The 15,365-nt window shown below is 42.4% G+C and overlaps 1 protein-coding gene across 5 annotated transcripts; it reads right to left on the minus strand.

The window, feature by feature from the left end:
- Positions 1-784: 784 nt before the first annotated feature.
- acp5a (acid phosphatase 5a, tartrate resistant) lies at positions 785-15,278 on the minus strand. 5 transcript variants are annotated; one of them, XM_057843298.1, is made up of 6 exons: positions 14,535-15,278; positions 5,445-5,538; positions 5,176-5,375; positions 4,940-5,064; positions 1,935-2,280; positions 787-1,866 (listed from the first exon to the last, which is right to left on the minus strand). In XM_057843298.1, the coding sequence occupies exons 2-6, from the start codon at positions 5,533-5,535 to the stop codon at positions 1,627-1,629; spliced, it is 1,002 nt and encodes a 333-aa protein (XP_057699281.1). In that variant the 5' UTR covers positions 5,536-5,538; positions 14,535-15,278; the 3' UTR covers positions 787-1,626. The 5 variants fall into 5 exon arrangements, with proteins under 5 accessions (XP_057699278.1, XP_057699277.1, XP_057699281.1 ...); XM_057843299.1 differs by lacking the exon at positions 14,535-15,278 and adding an exon at positions 11,576-11,594; XM_057843296.1 differs by lacking the exon at positions 14,535-15,278 and adding an exon at positions 5,914-5,964.
- Positions 15,279-15,365: the final 87 nt, after the last annotated feature.

A 15,365-nucleotide genomic window follows, 5' to 3' on the forward strand; every position in this document is an offset into this window, starting at 1 on the left:
ATCCGTGGTTACCTTTGATACATAATCCCTTGGTTGCTAACCATCATATGCTACTGTTTAGCCACAACTGGAATCATTGCCTAATTACTTTTCATCTTCACAGAGCCGAGCCGTTGGAAAAAGAAATGTTGTTTGATCTGCAGGCGACCATCAGGATTTTACGACACTATTTGGGTGTGCGCTGGTCCTCATGCGAAACACAGTGCTCGTCCTTATGGGAAGCGCAGTATTCCTTGAGGCAAAACACTACCGCTTTTGTCCACCAGTGTCGCTAAAATCGACCAGAACTGAAAAGTTACCAAGTGTTGCTTTAAGCTTCTTGTGCAGGCCATATTCCTTTTTTTTTTTTTTTAACATAATTTGCTGCGGGCCGGTATAAACTGGACAGCAGCCATATTTTGGAAACCCTTGTTCTATCTTTCAGTGGTCACATTTCTGGTTAATCTCTCTGTAATTGAAGTGCAGTTTAAATTACATTTCAGGATGAACCATTCTCCCAAGGAGCTGAGCGGCAAATCAGGACAGGTGTTTTCAATACATTTCCTGGTTGAATTACAAGTGGCATTTTCACAGCCCAATTGTATGTATACGCTATCTATATTTTGATGACGGCAAGACCAAAACTACACCCAGGCAAGAGGCCACTGAGCTTTTTTCCCCCAGCTGGTTATGAAAATCAAAATGCAGAAGTGGACACGCTTGACAATGTTTCATGACTCAAACACCTGTTGCGGATGCCCTTATTTGTTGTGAAAAATGTATATTCAAGGACACATTGACAAGCTCAAATTGTTTTTAAAATAGATGTTTATTCACACGTGACTAACAATAGGCATTTTGCTAAAGGAGTCTGTGTGCAAGTGCAATTGTTAAGAAGCCTACTCTTTCACAATCCTTTCCATTGAAGTGCTTTGGGACCAATTCCGTTACAAACAGAAACGTGCGCTAAACCAAGCATTTCACACATTGACGTCAATTTAATACCTTACCATACACTAATCCAATTATCACCAAATATACAACACAGGAAGGGAATGACAAAGACTTGAGTTGAAAATTTTTACTCAACTGGTCCTAATATATTTATATATATTAATATACAGTATTTGGAAACAACCTTGAAACATACAAATAAAATCAGTTTCATGCCATCTGATGGCAAATGACATACAAACACACCAGAACAAGACATGTCAAGAGAACAAACAGTTTATCTAGTCAAGTCAGAATTGATATATAGATTTTTAACTTGTGTATTATGCAAGGACTCTCCAGTCCAAATCCTTAGGTGATTATATGGTAGCGACATAATCCACAATTATCTTCCTTGCACTCCCTTCTGCAGAAATCACAAGGCAAGCGGTGTGAGTCATGTTTAACAATGCTGACAGTAGAATTACAATTTTAAATGTTTGTATTCAAAGCATACAAATCTGTCAATACTGAGAAAACACCAACAGCAAAGGCTGTTTTATATATTTAGTAAGGGTTTCCACTTATCTGAACAGTTTTCATTCTGACAAAAGGAGATTTAAAAAATTTTTGTAAAAAGATGGTACTAGATTTTTTTCATAATAAGATTAAACCGTGCTAAATTTGGACACAAAAGTGAAGCTCCTTTCTCATCTAGTTGCCATTCCGTGATGACAGCACAGTACGATAGAGAGAGGTGCCTTTAGCCTGGTAAAAGGTGAGTATCATCTTGTTGTTTTTGACTTCTGCATGAACAAAGCCTCCTAGAGTTGAGGCCTGGCCAGTGAAGAACTTCACGGAACCTTTGGGGACATGGTTCCAATGGCGAACATCCGGATCCAGGAAGTTTCCGGCACCACTCACTACGTAGCCCACTCCCGACTCCTCAATGTACTGCAAGGGAGGAGATGGGCTTGAAATCACTAATGACATTTCAGTCAATTACAGTATACAGAAGTTACCTGCAAATTGTGGTCATGGCCGCATAAGTAGGCAGTGGCATTGTATTTAAGCAGTAGAGGGCGAACCCTCTGCAGGAGACAATCGGTGGGCCCATGTTCAGACACCGACCACACCGGGTAGTGACCAGCCACTAGGAGGAAATCGGCCTTGGACCCAGCCATTCTTTCCTCCAGCCACTTCACTTGGCGGTTGGCATCCATTGCGTTCAAGGGGCCTCTGGGCTTCTCGTCCACAAAGTCGAGAGAGTTTCCGCACAGCTTCACAGTGTCCAGCATGATGATGGTCAGCGTCTTTTTCGTGTTGGGTATGCGGAAGTCCAGCTCATAGTAGTAGGAAGGGAAGTTCCTAATAAAGCAACAACGGCAAGTCCCCAACCGCCTTAGCACTATTTAAAAAGCAAACCATATAAGGTCATACATATTTATAAACATTTGAGGCTGTATAGACCTTGTGCCATACTTAGCGATGTCTAAAGCAACGGTTGCCAGACAAATATTGATTCATATAAACCTGTAGATATTCATTGCTAAGTATAAAGTGCATAAGACACAAAAAACATGTTTTTTTTTTTTTCATATTACACACAATATTTTATGCTCCTGAATGAAATGGACCATTTGGATGTGTGTGGAAGCAGATTCAGCTGATTTTGCAGATTAATTTGTTTATTTTTCGAGTCACGCCAACCCAATGTGCTGCAGGCTTTTGTTGCTACACCAGTGAGAGTGGTGCGAGCCTTTTTGGGTTTCCAAAAGATCATTTTCACCATGAAGAATGTGCAAAACAAGTCTGACAATCGAGGGTTTTATATTATGTCAAATACTGGTATCATGGCACACATTTTTAAAGGAGGTGGCTTGTATTTTCTGAGTGACAATGCTTGCTGTCGACCAGTGAAGCAGAGCGTGCTTGCATTCATCGGCCGGTGACCATGGCATGTGACAAACCACCCGATGTCGGCCAGTTTGTCTGCCAAGAATGAGCTGTTTTCGGCGTTCATTCCCCTGCTGCATCCTCGGCAACGAGCACTCCCACAGGACTGCTTGCCGGGGCCGCAGCGGGGGAATGACGAGCTGTAATAGTCCGCTGAAAATTGCCCGCCGCTGGATGCTGGCCGATCGGTGAAGGGAATCACTCCCGCCGCCATGTGCGACATGAGTCGGGGTAGATTTGTGTGATTTTTCGTGTTCGATAGGCGAGGAAGAGACTTGGAAGAGCCGCTCTGTTAAGGTTAGCATGTAGCCTAGCTCTCCTCCTGTTTTGTTTACGCTCTTTCCTCAAGCTCTGAGTCCGGCAGGGAAATGACAAGAGCTGGATTAACTCCGGTGGCATAAAATTCCTTTCTGGAGGTTTAAGAAGACCGCAGTTTTGACCATTATGCAGTAATTTAGCCCTATTGTACTGAATAAATGCATTTTTAATACTTCATATTCCACTACGCACAAAACCTATTTGTCATGACCATACAATTTATATAAAAACTGGGGAAAAAAATACTTAGATACATAAAATATCATGTAAAAATATTGGAGTACAGATATAAAAACAATGATGACATTTTGTGTTGCCCAGGCTGTCTGCTCTAGTCAGCAGCCTCATGTTTGTTGTCTTTGTCACCTTTTTCTCATTCTGAATCTTCCTGCTCCTCCAAATACGACTCAAACATACCAGCATATGGCTGTATGTCACACACTTCCTCTGGATGGACAATATTGTTTGAAAAAACACCACCCTTGAACCAGAATCTCTGAAAAACGCTTCCTTCTCCATTGGGCTCAGTGCTAAATCTGCTGAAATCGCTCATTGGTTGACGTCATCACCAAGATGGAGGTGCAAGAGCGCTATAAATCACAGGAGGCGCTAAACGGCAGATTTAAAGATGCATTTCTTGTCATCTGCGCTTTGCCAAATTATTGTATATAGTTAAATCATCTCAAAATATGATTTTAATTCCAATAATAATGCTATTTAAGATTTTTTTCCCATGTCATATGCACTTTATTAAATGTATGTCTAAACCTTTCCCCATAAGACTTTTTTGGGGGGAGAATTGTTAGATCCAAAAGTAAAAGAATTCTAATTTTATAAACAAATCTACTGTAAATAAAAATGTTAGAATTAAATTTGATTTCTCCAGCTACCTTTTTATTTTTTAAATGAGTTAGGGCTTGATCCTTACCCAATGACACTCTTAATTGAGCCCCATGTTCCTTCGATCAGAAAAAAATAATTTGGTTGGACTCATAGCTGCATCTCATAGATTTGAGTTAAAGTGTTATAATAATGAACAGTAGTTTTTCCAGGGAAAAAGCCTAGACTTTTTATACACATTTGCTATCATAAAGACAGCATTCGGGTTGGGACATGGATTCATACACCGGTTCAACAAAATAATGGAAACACCTTTAAAAAAAATCTACAAAAGCTAGTTTAATATGGTGTAGGTCTGCCTTTTGCGGCAATTCTCCGAGGTATTGATTCATACACCTTGTAAAATGTTTCCAAATGAATTTTAAGCCATTGTTCATTTAGAATATCCAAACTCTTTTAGAGATGATGGCGGTGAAATCGACGTCTTAATTGAATCTCTAAAACTGACCATAAATGCTCAGTAATATTGAAGTCTGGGGATTGTGCCATCCATAAGAGATGCTCAACTTCATTAGAACGTTCCTCATGCCATTCTTCAACAATTATGTTCAATGATTATGATGCCAAAATGTTAGGTGTTTTCTCTAACCCCTGTACATTTTTACACTGGAAATTTGAGGCAATGCAAATTACATACAGTGAGCAATTTGTTTTGTCAAAAGCACTCTTAATGAAGAACATTTTCCCTTCATTGTCCAAATATGATTAATTCCAATGGACCGTTTTTCCCCCTCACTACCTTCAATTTTGCACATTGAGTCCGACTCATTTATCGCCGATTATTCTCAAATGACTGTTAATCGTTTAAAAAATGACAAAAATGCTGCATGTTTAAACTGAACAAACTACTTACCATCGTGAAGATTTATGTGTGTAATCAATCTGGGCTTGGACATTTCCTGCATGGTCATGATTGCCAGCAATAACGTACCAGGGCATATTGAGGGGCTTTCCTGTGTACACGGCCTCAAAGGTGTCCTGTTTTATCAATTCAGATGACAACAAATCAGAACCATACTCCATTGTAGAAAGGCTTTTCCATTAATAACTAGTAAAAACAAATTGACAGGGAAGGTCTCCTCGACTAACCTTGAATCTTGGAGAGTCCACTCTGTCCACACCTTTAAAGTAGAAGTTATCTCCAAGGGCCAAAACAAAGTCTGCTCCCATCTGTTCTGCTACTTTACTCATTTCATGAGCGGTAGCCCTTTGCACCACAGTCATGTATGGGGGGTAAGGTACACCTCCCCAGTCGCCGAATGCCAGGAACTTAATGGAGGTCCTGTTTGCTGTCAGGGGAAACAAATAATATTGACACCTTATACATAGTTTTTGCGAAACAGTCAGGCAGTACTTACTGCGACCCAAATTCAGATCTTGAAAAGTTGCAGGATAACAGTCGACTGCTAGTATGGTGGCGAGTACAACTGCAACCACAATCAGCGCCATCTTCTAAGTTGCCCCCCAAAAGAAATAAAATCACATCAGATCATCATTGGTCAGCAGGCTTAACCACAACGACAAAGCAAGACGCAAAATATGAGTTCATGCACAAGCAAAGAGCAAAACACAAACAGGAAAGGTAAGCCAGCTGACTGTGCATGCAGTTTCCTGTAACAACATGCTCTTGCTCAAATCTTTCCTTCGCGGTGGTTTGTGATTGGCTACAGCCCAAACTTGACATGCTCCAGCTGAAGCTGATCATCTAATCACAAATGTTGTGAAGCAGACCACATATTTCCTGTCTATTCAAGCACATTGCCTGACGTAAGCACAAACTTGCATGCAATGTACGTGTTAAGTTGGAAAGCAAATCAAATCACTCACAGCTCTGATAAGTGGCGTGGATAACCCTTCGTCCTGCAAAGAACTCCTTCTGCTCCTTCTTTTTATCAGCTAGGCCACGCCACTGGGGCATGACCATTGCTCACACGCGGAATGTCTGAACAAAAACAGTCTTGGGATCGGAGACTGACCTAGACCTCGTGATTTACAACAGTTATTATTTTTGATAGTTGTCCTGACACCACTAGTTCCACTTCATGCTTTGTCCTTCTTCATTTCCCCCTCATTTTAGTTGAACTTCCACCTTTTTGTCAGAATTGTCCCACTGCATCATATGGTGGGGTAGCTGCTTCATGTTGTGGTTATTAGACAGTCTAAAAGGAAATCTCAAAATCTCACTTACCGTATTGGCCTGAATATAAGACGACCCTGATTATATGACGACCCCCTCTTTATCAAGACTCAAGTTTGGAAAAAAACCTTTTGATTACCAAATTAATTTTTATACAGAAAATAATTACAGTACATCCAAAACAAATGATTATAACAATATATTTAAGAGAAAAAGCATGTTATTTTGCCTCATTCAAATCTTAATATCTGAACATTTAAATATGTAAACTAAAGTGCAATCACATTCGTAAATGAATGGCTTCCTGGTTTTTGAAATGTAAATAAACCAATCTACTGTGATAAAACAACAAAATTTCAATAACTGCATTAACCATCAAAGTGAAGTCTAACTGTAACTGTAGTCTTGAAACAAATCTGAATAAGGAAAAACATTGCAATAAAATAATGCAAACTGGTTAAACTTGAGAATAGCTGAGTTCTATCATGACAGAACATTACTCCTCAAGTTCAACATTCGTTTCAATGATACATGGCGCCATCTAGCGTAGCGAATGGGTATAATGTCTAGACCCCGGATATAAGACGACCCCCCACTTTTTCCGCTTATTTCAATGTAAAAAAACTCTTATATTCGGGCCAATGCGGAAAGTCTTGTGCTAAGTGGAATATGAAGTATTAAAAATGTATTTATTCAGTACAACAGGGCTATGGTATTTTATTACATCGCGCTTGTCATTTCTTGTCATTTTTGACTCCAGCCTGAAGGACTCTGCTGCTATCCGGAGGTCTACTGAAGAGCTTGGTGGTTGGCTCAGCAAGGTGGACAAGTCTGGCCTGCCTGGCAGATTCAAAGCCTGGATCTACCAGCACTCCATCCTTCCCAGAATCCTGTGGCTTCTCCTCGTCTATGCAGTCCCAGTAACGACGGTGGAATCCTTTGAAAGGAAGATCAGCAGCTTTCTGCGGAAATGGCTGAGTCTTCCTCGCAGCCTCAACAGCGCTGCCCTGTACGGGACAAGCAACAATCTGCAGCTGCCCTTCAGTGGGCTCACAGAAGAATTCAAGGTGGCACGCACAAGAGAAGCCCTACAGTACAGAGAATCCAGGGACGGCAAGGTGTCATCAGCCGGCATTGAAGTGAGGACAGGAAGGAAGTGGAAGGCAGAAAAGGCAGTGGAGGTGGCTGAGTCAAACCTTCGGCAAAAGGCACTGGTTGGGACTGTGGCAACAGGGAGAGTGGGATTGGGCTACATCCCAAAGACCCAGGTCAGCCAGGCTCGGGGCAAGGAGAGACAACATCTAGTCCAGGAGGAGGTCCGTGCAGGCCTGGAAGAAGAGCGAGTGGGCAGGGCATTGGGACTCCGGCAACAGGAAGCATGGATAAGATGGGAGGGCACTTTGCAGCGCAAAGTCACCTGGCCGAACATCATGCAGGCAGACCTCCACCGCGTCCGGTTCCTCGTAGCGGCAGTCTACGATTCCCTCCCCAGCCCAGTAAACCTCCATGTGTGGGGGAAGAGCGAGACACCCTCCTGCTCCCTTTGCTCCGGAAGAGGCTCCCTGGAACATCTCCTCAGCAGCTGCCCAAAGTCCCTGGCTGATGGTCGCTACCGCTGGCGCCACGACCAGGTATTGAAAGCAGTTGCCGAGACTATAGCCTCCGTCATCAGCTCTAGCAAACACCATCATGCTCCAAAGAAGGCCATCCCCTTCATCAAAGCTGGAGAGAGACCCCGTGCACGTCCAAAGATAACAATAGGACTCCTCCACACAGCCCCTGATTGGAAGCTCCACGTTGACCTGGGAAAACAGCTGAGGTTCCCCCAGCACATAGCAACAACATCGCTCCGGCCAGACATGATCATCCTCTCAGAGGCTTCAAAACACCTGATCATGCTGGAACTCACCGTGCCCTGGGAGGAGCGAATTGAGGAGGCCAACGAGAGGAAACGGGCCAAGTATCAGGAACTAGTGGAGGAGTGCAGGGGAAGGGGCTGGAGGACTTTCTATGAGCCCATAGAAGTCGGCTGTCGAGGCTTCGCAGGACGCTCCCTCTGTAAAGTCTTTGACCGCCTGGGAATCAAAGGGGGGGCCAAGAAAAGGGCCATTCAGTCTACAAGTGAAGCTGCAGAGAAAGCCACAAGGTGGTTGTGGTTGAAGAGGGCAGATCCGTGGGTTGCTACTGGGACACAAACCGGGACTTGATCCACCCCGGCTGGGTCGCTAGGACGAGGGTGTCTGATGTTGTGAGACCCGAAACACCCAATGAATCCTAGATACATCACTGATGATGTGTCCCAGTGCATCCAGGAGATGTATCTTTCAAGCCCTGCCGGACTCTGAGACGGAGGAAAGAGCAAAAACAAGCAGGAGGCGTGAGAGCTAGGCTACATGCTAACCTGAACCGAGCGGCTCTTCCAATCTCTTCCTCGCCTTTCGAGTGATTGCCTCCACCGATCGGCCAGCCTCCAGCAGCGGGCAACTTTCAGCGAACTATTACAGCTCGTCATTCCCCTGCTGCGGCCCCGTCAAGCAGTCCAGCGGGGTGCTTGTCACAGAGGACGCAGCAGGGGAATAAACGCCGAAAATGGCTCATTCTCAACGGACAAACCGAATGGGTATAATGTCTAGATCCCGAATATAAGACGACCCCCCACTTTTTCCGTCTTATTTCAATGTAAAAAACACCGTCTTATATTCGGGCCAGTGCGGGATTTTGTTTTTGCGGAGTACACTACCTAAAATTCCTAGTCCTCTCTTATTCGTGGATGAATCAGAATGATAGTGGTATGATGGTAAATTAAGTGCTCAGGGCTGCTTGATGACAATTATGGAATTTAAATAGCTACATATCAGTTATTCGTGGCATACGCATCAATCCTCGGAGTCGGAGAACTATTTCTAACTTTTGTCTAAGGGCTGATCTATTTCTTGTGGATTTATTGTTGCCTGTAGTCACCGAAGTAGCCAGCTGAGGCCGCAAGATGGTCGTAGTTCATTTTTAACCTTATTTTTTAAATTGCTTTTTCTTTGTAGCAGAAAATCTGTGTACACAAATTGCTCCTGTTCTTACAGTGTATCACAAAAGTGAGTACACCCCTCAAATTTCTGCAGATATTTAAGTTTATATATTCATGGGACAACACTAACAAAATGACACTTTGACACAATGAAAAGTTGTCTGTGTGCAGCTTATATATTAGAGTTTATTTATTTTCCCCTCAAAATAACTCAAAATATAGCCATTGATATCTAAACCCCTGGCAACAAAAGTGAGTACACACCATAGAAGCTACGTACATCTCTAAATGTCCAAATTGAGTACTGCTTGTCATTTTCCCTCCAAAATGTCATGTGACTCATTACAGGAGTGCTCTCAGCATTGCTGCAGAGATTGAAGAGGTGGTGTGGGGGGAGGGGGGGTCAGCCTGTTAGTGTTACCACCATACGCCGCACTCTACATCAAATTGGTGTGCATGGCTGTCACCCCAGTAGGAAGCCTCTTCTGAAGACGGTAAACAAGAAAGACTGCCCGTCTCATCAGACCATAGGACATGGTTCCAGTAATCCATGTGCTTTGTTGACATGTCTTCAGTAAACTGTTTGCGGGCTTTCTTGTGTACCTTCTTCAGAAGAGGCTTCCTCCTATACAATATAGGCTGCACACAGACTACTTTTCATTGTGTCAATTGTCAAAGTGTCATTTTGTCAGTGTTGTCCCATGAAAAGATATACTTAAATATCTGCAGAAAGGCGAGCGGTGTACTCACTTTTGTGATACACTGTATAAGTTCAATAAATTAACCAAAAAAAAAAAAAAAAAAAAAATCCTGCATCAACGTGGCATCTCCACTCGTCTGCGGGACTATCACATGTCTGATGGGATTCATGCATGACTAGATGCAATTAGATACAGTCAAGTAAAACTCCTCGGTGTCAGGATTAGCGATGAGACAGCATTGAATAGGATGCCAACATAGTCACATGGGATTCACACAAATATTGGGCTCGAGACCACATGGCTGATTTGTGTACACTCCACCCCTCCCAATCAATTATTTTCAAGACTCCCCCACCCCTCTTTCCTTGGTCATCAGGCCCCCCACGTGGTTTCAACTGAAAATACAACTAGCTGACGATAGCACCAACATATTCATAGTTAGTGTTGGCATTCAATGTATTTCTTGTTGTTTGTGCTTCTTTTGTCTTACTCTCTCCTTCTTTTCTTCTGTTCCCCCATTACCATAGGCGGAGTTTGACTTATGGAGCAGGAGGGGCACAACCTCTTGATGACCCCAAAACGCAGTGTCAGCAATAAAATTAACTTTCAAGAAAATTTATAATAACAACAAGTTTAAAATGAGTGTTTTTTGTTTCCCATAATTTTTGAGGGGGATTCTAAGTCAGGCTGCTTAGGACAGCTATTATTTTCACCAAGATCGTCATCCATTGAATATGGTACACCCGCCGGTGGTCACTCTGTTGTACAATTAGCGTCTTTAGTGGGGCAAATTGAAACTCCGCTCAATATTTTGGCGGTGCTCTCTGGCGTTTAATGGTCGACATTTTCAATCCTTGGTTCTTGCTCAGTAGTTGTTGTCGCTTTTGAAAGCTTAGGTTTGAAAAAATTACGTATATCCATATTGCCTCTTCAGTCCTCAGGTGGTTTTGGCTAACCAAAGCAAATGACCGTCTAAGGTGCTAGTTCCATGATCTGTTCAAAAAATAATTTTGACAGATTATAAAAATTTTTTGTGTTCATTTTATTCATTTTTATTGTTTGTTTTATTGCTTTGCAACTTTTATAGACAATATTTTATGGGAAAACTCTTAATTTTAAAATCCTATATAGGAAAATCAATTACATGCAATAAGACTTTTTGGCCACCAGGAGGGAGGGGGGCATGCCCCCCTCGACCCCCCTTAAACTCCGCGTATACCCATAACCCCTTCCTGTTCGCTTTCTCCTAATAAACGAGGTATGTTGAATGATCACAATGGGAGTGAGTATGTCATACTCCCACGTGATACATTAAAACTGTTCAGACCAATCGGACACTCAGATCTATATTCTCCGTGTCAAGCAGTTGAACAGGACAGGTTTAAAAAAAAAATTAGGGGAAAAAATTCTGTTATTAAACTTGGCTTTAAAAAATGAGAAAAAATGGGGGGGGGGGGGGGGGGGGGGGGGGGGATCTGTTTGTCCGTAGTGGTGAAGAAGGAGCTGAGCCGAAAGGCAAAGCTCTCGATTTACCAGTCGATCTACGTTCCTACCCTCACCTATGGTCACGAGCTTTGGGTCATGACCGAAAGAACAAGATCCCGGATACAAGCGACCAAAATGAGTTACCTCCGCAGGGTGTCCGGGCTCTCCCTTAGAGATAGGGTGAGAAGCTCGGTCATCCGGGAGGGACTCGGCGTCGAGCCGCTACTCCTCAGCGTAGAGAGGAGCCAGCTGAGGTGGCTCGGGCATCTGGTTCGGATGCCTCCCGGACGCCTCCCTGGAGAGGTGTTCTGGGCATGTTCCACCGGCGGGAGGCCCCGGAGACGACCCAGGACACGCTGGAGAGACTACGTCTCTCGGCTGGCCTGGGAACGCCTTGGGATCCCGCCGGAGGAGCTGGTTGAAGTGGCTGGGGAGAGGGAAGTCTGGGCTTCCCTGTTAAAGCTGCTGCCCCCGCGACCCGACCCCGGAACAAGCGGAAGATAATAGATGGATGGATGGAAATCTGTTAATAAACTTAATGAATTTATACCTAATTGCATTTTTGTACTACAGACAAAAGCTTTAAAATTACACTTGAGCTAGGGATCTGTTACCTTCTTTCTTGCAGGTTTAGTCATCTGCCCACAACTACCACACTCCAGCATATGGACTTGTGGAGGTAACCTTTCTTGGGGGGTCAGGCAATGTCAATTTTCATACCCTCCACAGTAACGCATCTTCAATTTCCCAGATTAAAAAAAAAAAAAAAAATTATATACTTTTACTGCCTTATAATAATGTCAAGTGAAAGAGTGCGCACATGATGCGCTTAAAAGACAAAAAAAAAAAAGACAAAAAAAAAAAAAAAAAAATCCTATTAACAGGTGCCTTTTATTAATATTTTGAGCCCATAATATCTTTCCAACTCCTTCACTATGAACTAAGTCTATAGTAGGTCATCTGTTGTTTTAAGTTTATTCGTTTCTAACAATAAAAACAGACAACCATAATTAGATATTAACACTCGATACCTGAGTTACTTAATGGATAATTAATACAGCCTTTCAATGCTACGTTTGCTGACTCATAGTTAAGCCCATGCGAACTTTGCAAGAAGCCTTTCATTTCCGTTTTTTCCAGGTAGCTACTTTGTTTTTTTCCCCCACCACCACAGTTAGAAGTACAATAGAACATACACTGCTGGCCAAAAGTACTGGCACCCCTGCAATTCTGTCAGATAATGCTCAATTTCTCCCAGAAAATGACTGCAATTACAAATGCTTTGGTAGTTATATCTTCATTGATTTTGCTTGTAATGAAAACACACACACAAGAGAAAGGGAAACAAAAATAAATCATTATCATTTTACACAAAACCCCGGACAAAAGTATCGGCACCCTTTTAAAAAAAAATTGTGATGCTTCTCTAATTTGTGCAATTAACAGCACCTGCTACTTACCTGTGGCCCATAACAGGTGGTGGCAATAACTAAATCACACTTGCAGCCCATTAAAATGGATTAAAGTTGACTCAACCTCTGTCCTGTGTCCTTGTGTGTACCACATTGAGCATGGAGAAAAGAAAGAAGACCAAAGAACCGTCTGAGGACTTGAGAAGCCAAATTGTCAGGAAGCATGAGCAATCTTAAGGCTACAAGTCTATCTCCAAAGACCTGAATGTTCCTGTGTCTAATGTGTGCAGTGTCATACATAAGTGTAAAGCCCATGGCACTGTGGCTAACCTCCCAAGATGTGGACGGAAAAGAAAAATTGAAGAGAGATTTGAACAAAAGATTGTGCGGAACTGCGGATGGTGGATAAAGAACCTCGACTAACATCCAAACAAGTTCAAGCTGTCCTGCACTCCGAGGGTACAACAATGTCAACCCGTACTATCTGTCAGCGTCGGAATGAAAAGGGACTCGAAGGTAGGATACTCAGGAAGACCCTACTTCTGACCCAAACAAATAGAAAAGCCAGAATGGAATTTGCCAAAACTTACCTGAGAAAGCCAAAACATTTTTGGAATAATGTTCTCTGGTCAGATGATACAAAAGTAGAGCTTTTTGGGAAAAGGCATCAACAGAGTTTACAGGAAAAAACAAGAGGCCATCAAAGAAAACACGGTCCTTACAAACATGGCGGAAGTTCCCTGATATTTTGGGGTTGTTTTGCTACCTCTGGCACTGGACTGCTTGACCGTGTGCATGGCATTATGAAGTCTGAAGACTACCAACAAATTTTGCAGCTGGGTCTTCCAGCAGGACAATGACCCAAAACACACTTCAAAAGGCACTAGAAAATGGTTTGAGACAAAGGACTGGAGACTTCTAAAGTGGCCAACGAGTCCAGACCAGAATCCTATAGAACACCTGTGGAGAAATCTGAAAATGGCAGTTTGGAGAAGGCACCCTTCAAATCTCAGACCTGGAGCAGTTGGCCAAAGAAAAATTGTCTGAAATTCCAGGAGCGCATTCTAAGAAACTCATTGATGGGTACCGGAAGCGGTTGTTTTCAGTTATTTTGTCTAAAGGTTGTGCTACCAAGTATTAGGCTGAGGGTGCCAATACTTTTGTCCGGCCCATTTTTGGAGTTTTGTGTAAAATAATTTTTTTTCCCATTGTTTTGTTTTTTCATTGCATATTATCCTGACAGAATTGCAGGGGTGCCAATACTTTTGGCCAGCAGTGTAATATTACCATATAGTGTTTCTCCTAAAATAATGGCCTAAGTACTTTTTCTAACAAATACAAAAGCTGGCCAAATCTGGCTGGCTAAAATCTCCATACCCTACAATTCTACCCTTAAGGTATAATGACTAATACAGAACCAAATGTTGGGTATTTAAGTAATCAAGAGGGTTTAGATTTATAACATTTACAGTAACTCACATGTATTGTTAGTGTATATAGGATTAGGTAGGTGCTTAAAGCATTTTTGTCTTCACCCTTTGCATGTTTTTTATAAGGGTTGTAGGAAATGTTTTACTTCTAATGTCCAATTTAATTCGTATTTCTTATTCTCAAACATGTTCAAAATAAAAATTTCTTTTATTCAGCCCCGAGAGAAGCTAAAACTGTCTACCAATCCATCCAATATTTACCACACACTCCGGGGTCGGGTCACGGGGGCTGCAGCTTTAGTAGGGAAGCCCAGACTTCCCTCTACTCCTCCACGTTGAGAGGAGCCAGTTGAGGTGGCTTGGATGCCTCCTGGAGAGGTGTTCCAGACATGTCCCACCGGCGGGAGACCCAGGGGACGAAGTGAATACCAAATTAAATAGGTTGGGCACTCCTACTAAAAATAAACGTTACTATGGTAAGGGTAATATCAGTCATAAAGAGGTCTTGTTTGAAGTATCGCCTTTGTGATTTAGAAAGGTAATTTCCACCCTTTAAAGATCATTAAAATTCCATTCATAGGCCCATTGTTTGCCACGTTTTAATAAAAAACAATATAATATTAAGGTCTCCAACCAAATAATTTCTCTATGACATCATAAAATGCCACGGTGACAGATCGTTTTGGTGCCGTGGTCATCAGGTATTTCAATAGAGAATCCTCACAATGCCACCCGCTTAATCTCGGACAAATACTGATCACGTGCTTGAAAACTTCCCTTACTTTCCACTTAAAAATGGGTAAAGTCCGGTTTAAGGGTTGTCAACAATATAAGAACTTGCAATAGACTATTTCATTGTTGCTTTCCTTGTGGACTTTAGAATCACCATCACCTCTCTCAATGTTTTACAAACACGTCTTGACATGTAGGCCATGTTACATCATGTAAAACCTATTAGGACACACCATCACGTAGTGAGGTGTGCAGAAGCCACTTGTTACCAGGCGGCTTTTAAACATATCCAGTGTAACTAATTAAGTTGTCGTCTCAAGGTAAATTCTTATATTAGACATACCTAACAGGATGTTCGAA

This window comes from Corythoichthys intestinalis, chromosome 8 (genome assembly GCF_030265065.1).
Source record: "Corythoichthys intestinalis isolate RoL2023-P3 chromosome 8, ASM3026506v1, whole genome shotgun sequence".
Lineage (NCBI taxonomy): Eukaryota > Metazoa > Chordata > Actinopteri > Syngnathiformes > Syngnathidae > Corythoichthys > Corythoichthys intestinalis.

Excerpts from the sequence above, each read along its gene's own strand:
- acp5a (XM_057843295.1), bottom strand. The coding sequence starts at position 5,535 with ATGGCGCTGATTGTGGTTGCAGTTGTACTCGCCACCATACTAGCAGTC. Across the intron at positions 5,065-5,175 it reads TGGACTCTCCAAGATTCAAG|GACACCTTTGAGGCCGTGTA; the intron begins GTTAGTCGAGGA and ends TTGATAAAACAG. Across the intron at positions 1,867-1,934 it reads GCCATGACCACAATTTGCAG|TACATTGAGGAGTCGGGAGT; the intron begins GTAACTTCTGTA and ends CCTCCCTTGCAG.